This window comes from Aphanomyces astaci (genome assembly GCF_000520075.1).
Source record: "Aphanomyces astaci strain APO3 unplaced genomic scaffold supercont1.32, whole genome shotgun sequence".
Lineage (NCBI taxonomy): Eukaryota > Oomycota > Saprolegniomycetes > Saprolegniales > Verrucalvaceae > Aphanomyces > Aphanomyces astaci.
In genome coordinates, this window is record NW_009798295.1 from 42,305 (window position 1) to 50,286 (window position 7,982).

The following is a 7,982-nucleotide window of genomic DNA, read 5'->3' on the forward strand; positions in this document are numbered from 1 at the left end:
CGAGTTCGACCCCCTATGGGACGTTGTCCACTTGGATGAGAAGTGGTTCAATGCGGACAAGGACCGCCGAACCATGTACCTGTTGGCAAACGAGGCACCTCCATGCCGATCGTGGAAGAGCAAGAGGTTCATACCGAAGGTGATGTTCCTGGCCGCCGTTGCCCGCCCACGCTTCGACGAAGGACGCGGCGTCTTGTTCGATGGCAAGATTGGAATGTGGCCCTTCGTCGACTTGGTTCCTGCTGTCCGTTCGTCACGAAATCGCCCTGCTGGGACTTTGGTCACAACGTTGGTCAACGTCAACGCCAATGTTTATCGAGACTCCAACATGCACGATATTGTGCACGTTGATGAAAAGTGGTTCTATTTGACGAGGGTCAAGAAGAAATTCTACGTCTACGACGACGAGGAAGTGGCGGCGCGCTCGGTGAAGTCCAAGAATTTCATCACCAAAGTCATATTCCTTGCTGCCGTCGCTCGTCCGCGATATGATCCAGCGATAAAGAAAGACTTCGACGGCAAGATTGGAATTTGGCCGTTTGTGGAGATCGTCGCAGCCAAGCGCAAGAGAATCAACCGAGAGAAAAGAACTCCCGTGACGGTCCCCCAGAATGTGAACGGTGGCGTCTACAAGGAGTTTATGCTACAAAAGGTGGTTCCTGCTGTCTTGGCCCGATTCCCTGTTGGGGAATTACGAAGAGGTGTTCGCATCTAGCAAGACAATGCAAGTCCTCACCGGCAAGTAACCACAACGTTCTAGCAAAATGCCGGCATCCAAAACGTTGGCATCATCAACCAGCCTCCACATAGTTCAGACTTTAATGTCTTCAATTTAGGATTTTTTAATTCTATTCAAAGTCTACAGCATCAAAAGTGCACTCGAACAATTGAGGAGCTTATTGATTCTGTAAAAAGTGCGTTTTATGAGTTGTCAATGGACACTGTGTCGAAAACATTCATAACATTGCAAAAAGTTATGAAAACGTCGATTGCATGGGAGTAATAACTATAAGCTTCCTCGCATGAACAAGGACGCTAAAATTGCTGACCTAACAACGTTTAATGTTCGTTTTGATGCATCGAGTCTAGAGTCGGCACTCCTTCAACTGGACCATCGCCTAGGAGTGGAGCCTCATCTTGAGGAACTTGTGCATTCCCAAGAACAAGTTGAGATCGAAGGTTAAAAAAATGCAATATAATTTTTGGTTGCTATGGAGTTCCATACAATAATCAAGATGTTTTGCAGCGACCAAGGATACTTTAATGAAGTCAACACAATTGGACAAAGTTATCTGACCAGAGTAGTATACTACTAGTGTTAATCGTACCTAAGTACCAGTATCAAATTCGGAACTTCTTAAACTTCGAACTGATAAGAAATGTGACTGCTATTGACTCACAGACCTGACAAGGCAGATAATTTTTCCACTTACGGATAACCGGAACTTTTCAACGCTATCCGGTTAATGACAACCCCACACACTACGAAGTTCGATAATTTTACAGCCAACACTGTTGCTTTACGCACAGAAAACACTGCAACTTGTGTGTTAACATGGGACCACCTCACCTCTTACTAGGGGTGCATCTCAGTGGTTAGCGATATCAAACCACTGGTGATGCTGTTGATTTACATGTTAGCATCATACGTGCTCATCGGGGGTAGAACGTAGTCCCAGGTTACGGGACTGATTACTACTACTACTACGTAGTACTATACTAGTAGTAGTATGAAGTGATACAAAGAAATGACGCAGTCCCTTTAACCTGGAACTGCGCATGATACAAATGTATCATTTCATTTGTTCGTATTATAGTACTTCGAAGTAGTCAATAATTAAGTCGATTCGGAATATGTAGTACGAAGTACTACCTCTGTCCGATTATGAATGCACGTTTTTGAAAATCGAATTTCCGAGAAAGAATGTACATTTTTGTGTTCGGATAATTACACCTTATTCGACAATTACTCTACAAGACCTAAAGCCGCGACGAGGTTATCGTCAGCGTCCGTATCATCGACAATGTTTAGCGCCCCTATCTGAGTGCAGAATGTACTCATTTCCATGCTATATATGATTTCAAGTGGCAGCTTATGCATGTGAGCAGAATAGTCTGCACCATTTAAGTACGCACAACCAAAACTCCAAGCATCTCTATCACAAGAAACCATTTCTGGCAACTTGCCTCGAGCATGCAATACATCCTTTCTCATATGTGGGATCTTATAGTCATTCCCACCCTTATTGAGAATAACCTCTTGGAGGCATCTCTGCAGGGTGAGAAAGTTCTTGTTGAGTGTCTTGGTACTGACCACATCCCACGCAGCATCGGTGGCAGCCACAATCTCCTCAAGACTACTCGAGTGCTTTTCGGCCTGGAGGGCGTGAATGGCGCGGAAAAATCCGAGGTCCAGGACATTGAGGTCTGGTGAATTAGGCGGTTGAAACACCACTTCCATGTCCCAGCCATCCGCCTTGCATGCAGCAACGACATCAACATCACTTGGAGGAACGTGGGGCCGGGCATTGTCTTGTTGGATCTTGACTGCCTTGGTCTCGCCGCCAGGCCACTTGGCGCGGATTGCAGGTATGACTTTGTCTACCAGCATTGCCTTGTACGTCTCACGAGTTACAGATACAGTCGTCATGACCGGTGTCCCAGCGTCACGCCGACCGCTCCGGCGTTGAGCTGGGACGATTTCGGTAAAGTGCCACGTCCCCAACTTGCCGTCAAACCACTTCCCAGACGTCTCGTCCCAACGTGGGTGGGCAACAGCCGTCAAGAACATGACCTTGAGAAGGTGATGCTTGGATTGCAAGACCGCTGCTTGATCTTCTCACCAATGGCTCCGTAGACCTTCTTCTGGACCCGATTCATGAAGAACCACTTTTCGTCTACGTGGACGGTGTCGTACATGTCGTCAAAGTACTTGGCGCCGTCACGGTCACAAACATGATCGAGTGCCCACTTCAGGCGGCACACCTTGTTGGACTCCGTTAATGCAGGCTTGAGGACACTAGAGTACTTTGCAAAGACGCCTCGCTTGAAGTAGTTGTGCAGGGTCGACTTTAGCATGCCCAGGTCATGGGCAAACGAGCGAAAACAGTAGCGCCTTGACTGCGGTATGGCTTGGATGCGCTTCGGCAGGTCCTTGTGTAGGCGCTTACGTCCACATGTGCTCGTCTTGCGCTGGCTGACGTTGCGTCAGATGGTCTTGTTTCCTGAGAGGTTCACGGACACACGACGCCATATACGGCGAACGGTTGATGGTGGGCAGTCGAACAACTGAGACACTTCGTCCGCCGCTCCCATGGGTATCGAGCCGGCTTTGGTGCACCGCAACAGCAGGTGTTGAACCATGCTGTTGCACTCACTGTCTGTAAGGTTCTTCTTCTTCTGCCCCTTGAGCATCTTTCAGAATGACTGGACTGGACTGGACAAAGTGAGCAAAGCCCGCCAAGAGCTTGGCGCCAAAGATTGCCGGATATAGCCGGATACGAATGTGTTTATCCGGATATTCGGGGGTGGTAGGCTTGCAATTTAGAAATGTAAGCATTATTATACAGGTACTTTGTATGTTTTGGGTTTTTTTTTAATTTCGTGTCTGGTTTCTAGATAATTCAGCTGATAATATCTAATTCGGATAGCCCACGCATTCCTCATTCCGGAAGTGTACTTTCTTTCCCCATATTCTATCATTTGGGCAAAATAACTCAACTAACAGTAAAATAACTCAACTAACTGTAAACCAAAAACGTGCATTCATAATCGGACAGAGGTAGTAATAGTGTACAGTTGTCAGCTGACGTTACAGATTTAAGCCTTCTGGTATACTAGTACTATTAATAGGACAACAGTAATACTAGTAGTACGCAGTACTGTGGTACGTCGAAGAAAATATCCGAGTGTACTAACAATTCCCTCGCTGCAAGAGTAGTACTGTTGTTCCGTAATCATTTGCATACAAATCCCAAGTTATTTCTGGCGCTTAGTCATATCAAGTGTCAATTCAAAACAACGCATTTCAGCTTACAACCCCTACCCCCGGGAATAGCATTGTATGTAAGCGCAAGGGGTCCAGAGGGGTTTCGGGGTTACAGGGGCTCTTGGTAAAAATGATTACGGGGTTTCGGGGTTGCAGCGAGGGTATTGCTCTACTACTACGGGATACAACATCCCACCATATTGTTTGACCCTCTATCACCATGAATGAATCAGGATATCCCAAGCACCAGCAATTCCCTGCGATATCATTTCACTCGTTCTTGTTATTTTTAAATCGTCAAATGCAGTGCAAACCAAAACAGTCATTTCAGATATAATTCCCTGTTGTTTTTCTCAGTAAAAACTTCAATTTGTGTTGATATGGGACTTACATACAGTAGTATTCTCTGATCACCTCCCTCTTAGTAGGGGATAAGTGTATCTATCTGGTTAGCGATAGCCAACTACTGGTGATACAGTCAACCCCGGGGATTTACAGTTACAGTTAGTTCCTACTCTGGAGTATGTCTTATCGGGGGTAGGACGCAGCCCTAAGCTACAGGGCTGGCTAAACGTGTATCCGGATGTCATAATTCACTTGTTGACAAACAGTATTTCGGGTCAGAACAACAGTGGAACTGTTTTAATGAGGGAATTATTCCGCATTTCAATGGTTAGATATCGCTAACTACTACTAGTATAATACGTGAACAGTAGTTCCCCAAGAACCCGTGTCAACTTGTGTTGTCATTTTCATTTTCATCACGTTCGTGCCATGAAGCTCGCCCTCCTCTCTGCTGCCGCCATCGCTTTTGCCTCCCGCGAACATGACGGCAAGCGCCTCATTCGGCTCTCAGCCGACCACTCCGAGTGGATGACCGACGCCCAAGTGGCGGACTTAACACTCCGCGACATCGGGTTCTTGGACGACACCGACGGCGACTGGACCCGCGTGCTCGAGTTGGGGGCGGCTCGCCAGGCCGAGGAAAGCACCCTCCATAGAAGTGCCCTCCTAGCAACAACCCCGTACCCGACCGTGGCCACGTATCCCAAGCTCGTGAATGGGGCCATCGCCAAGATTCAAACAGCCGACTTGAAGCGGTCCCTGGAGAGCTTTGTGAACAAGTTTGCGAACCGCCTTTACAACTCGACCGAAGGCGCGCAGTCGTGCGGGTGGATCTACGACCAAGTGGTCGAGTTGGCTGCCACGGTGGTGACTAACCCCAACGTCAAAGTCACCGTGCGACAGTTCACCCACCCGTGGGGACAGTACTCTGTGATTGCCCGCGTCGAGCCTACTACTATTGTGAAGGACGACATTGTCATTTTGAGTGCGCACCAAGACTCCATCAACTCGAAAGACCGAAGGGACCCTGTCAAGCGCAACATCGCCCCCGGGGCCGACGACGACGGGTCGGGCACCGTGACCATCTTGGAGTCACTGAAGTATTTGCTGTCGACCCCTAAGTGGACCCCCATTCGGCCCGTGGAGTTTCACTGGTACTCCGCCGAAGAAGTTGGCCTGCGCGGGTCGAAGGCAGTGGCGGCGGAGTATGCGAAGGCCAACACATCCGTGTACGCCCAGATGCAGCAGGACATGACGGGGTACGTCCGGCCTGGCACGACCCCCGTCGTGAGTTTAATCTCCGACTTCACCAACAAGAAACTCAACACGTTCTTGGAGACGCTCGTCGCGGCCTACTTGGACATCCCCGTGTCCCACACAGTGTGCGGCTACGGCTGCTCGGACCATTTCTCGTGGAACGCGACGGGGTACCCCGGGTCGTTTCCGTTTGAAACCGACTTTAAGGACTTGAACCGCAACATCCACTCCCAAAACGACACGATCGCCAACATCGATTTCAACCACATGGCAGAATTCACCAAGCTCTCGATTGCGTACGTTGTCGAGCTGACCCAGAACAGCGCCACGTCATGCTAATCACCTCGTTGTTCCATCGTTGTACCGTACCCACGGGCAAGTTTGACTGTATCGATTCCGAAGCTGACTCGCGTTAGCAATGAATGCCCAATCAACGAGACTGTTTCGTACTGTTGTGATTTGGAAAAGTAAATCCATATTTACCTACAACATAGACTGTCCAACACAATCAAACGTGTAAGGCAAGCTGTCTGGGATGATGCCACCGTGTTCTGAATGGCACTGCAGAAAGACCTATGAGCCCATTCAGAGGTCGGCTCAAGGTAAGGCCGTTTAGTCTCCATCATTTACACTAGGCCGCCATTCCTCGTTAACCTTATTGTCCCGCGGTTGAAAAATGTGCATTGTAGGCGCATTTTCATTGGCCAAAATGATTAGACTTAAATCAGAATACGTACTGTAATAGGGTGTTGTATTTTTCTTGACAGTTAACGTGACGGATCAGTGAGCAGCCGAATTTGACCTGCATTCATTCGACCATATCTCGTGAAGTTCAAATGGCCACGACGTAAAAGTGGTAGTGCTGAATCCCTAGTTTAAGCTTTATCCCATCATCCGAATACAGATCCATTTAATGAGTTTTAATCAGGGCAATAAAAATGGCAAAGTTTGTCGCTCAAACAGGCATCAGTGGTTGCAGAATTTTAAACTGGTTTACTGTAAAGTATATAGTATTTTCGGCTTTTGAGGTATGAAATTATAAATTTATAGAGATATATTACAGAGAACCCCGGAAATATCCGACAGGGGTTACAGCAAATTTTGTATGGGGATGTCGCCAGAGTAATAATATTCATTACTTTTTTATTGTTAGATATGATTGGTAGAAATTACGAGCGTAACGTTACATGAGGAAATATACGGTATCGTAGATGTTGGGTCATATCATAAGGACGTCGTCGGAGTACGGAACATTTGAATTATCATGGGCCCACCATTAGATGTACTTTCGGGGGTAGGTATTTGCATCAGTTGATGTAGTCATTTCTTTGCGACGCTATAGGGACGATCGTTCTCCCTGGTGATGACACCACCTCGAAATCCACTTTTTGCCCCCCCTTTTCATGTATCCTGCAGCTAAATGCACTAAGTACACAGTCTGCAATGCAGGTGCCCCGGGTTCAAATCCCACCGAGGGATATATTTTGTCAAGTGATGTACAACATGACAAAAATATTCAACATTATTATTTTTAATCACCTACTACAGAATTCTATTGGATTCACGACGGGGGGTTATCCAGAGAACACTCTTACCGAGCACATAATTAAGATCACAACACAGTATCTATTATTTACACAACTACAATGTGGGGACGCGGAATTGCTTTTTGAAATGATTTCTGGATTGCGTCGCTAGAAATCATTTCCCAGGCCTTGATTGAACGCAAAATCATAGCACGTCGCTTGTCTGCAGCTGAAGTGACAGGCGCTTCATCGAGCCACAGTGTCCGCAACAACTTCTTGAACGGCCCCATAACCCCTACATCCAAGGGCTGACACACACTTGTGCAGTTGGCAGGGAGTGGCTCGAGCACGCTGTGCAGATCACCAGCGATGACATTGGCGGATTCTTGCGTAACGTGGGCGTCGAAGTTGTCAGCGACTATGACCGTGGGGCCTTCAATGTACGGCGGCAAAATCTCGAGGTACGCTTTCCACACGCGGCTGTCCATCCACGCCGATTCTTGGACACTGTAGTAGTGCTCTTCTGGATAGGTGTCCAGCTCCACTTCGTCGATTGTACCACCGGGGACGCCATGGACGATGAATAAAATGGGTAGTTTAGACCCTACACACAACATCGTCAATAGCCATTCATGCAATACGACGTACCATCAGCTCGGCATGTCAACACCGCAGTGATACGGTCGGAATGCTTCTGCTTCTTGTCGACCTTGGACGACTTGCCGATTTCTGCCCAGATCTTGCCAGGGGGCATGTCGTAGTATACGGCGGTCTCGTCGACGTTCATGATTTCGCTGGCAGCGTACGCATGATACTTGGTCCAAAACTTGCACGCAAAATCCTGGCGGATCTCCAACATATCGGGG

The 7,982-nt window shown here is 47.8% G+C and overlaps 3 protein-coding genes across 3 annotated transcripts in view; 2 read left to right on the forward strand and 1 right to left on the reverse strand.

Moving 5' to 3' along the window:
* The window catches only part of H257_11084 (hypothetical protein), a gene marked incomplete at both ends in the record, with an annotated part of 1,759 nt that extends 1,044 nt beyond the window's left edge, over positions 1-715 (forward strand). The window contains one exon of the mRNA XM_009837923.1: positions 44-715. Within this exon, the coding sequence (XP_009836225.1) occupies positions 44-715 (672 nt within the window). The remainder of the gene's footprint in view (positions 1-43) is intronic.
* Positions 716-1,966: 1,251 nt separating this feature from the next.
* Positions 1,967-3,414, reverse strand: H257_11085 (hypothetical protein; the record flags this gene model as incomplete). The annotated part of the gene is made up of 4 exons (XM_009837924.1): positions 1,967-2,041; positions 2,258-2,809; positions 2,860-3,196; positions 3,287-3,414. The coding sequence occupies 4 exons, from the start codon at positions 3,412-3,414 to the stop codon at positions 1,967-1,969; spliced, it is 1,092 nt and encodes a 363-aa protein (XP_009836226.1).
* Positions 3,415-4,762: 1,348 nt separating this feature from the next.
* H257_11086 (hypothetical protein) lies at positions 4,763-5,929 on the forward strand (the record flags this gene model as incomplete). Its single annotated transcript, XM_009837925.1, has 1 exon — positions 4,763-5,929. The coding sequence occupies one exon, from the start codon at positions 4,763-4,765 to the stop codon at positions 5,927-5,929; it is 1,167 nt and encodes a 388-aa protein (XP_009836227.1).
* Positions 5,930-7,982: the final 2,053 nt, after the last annotated feature.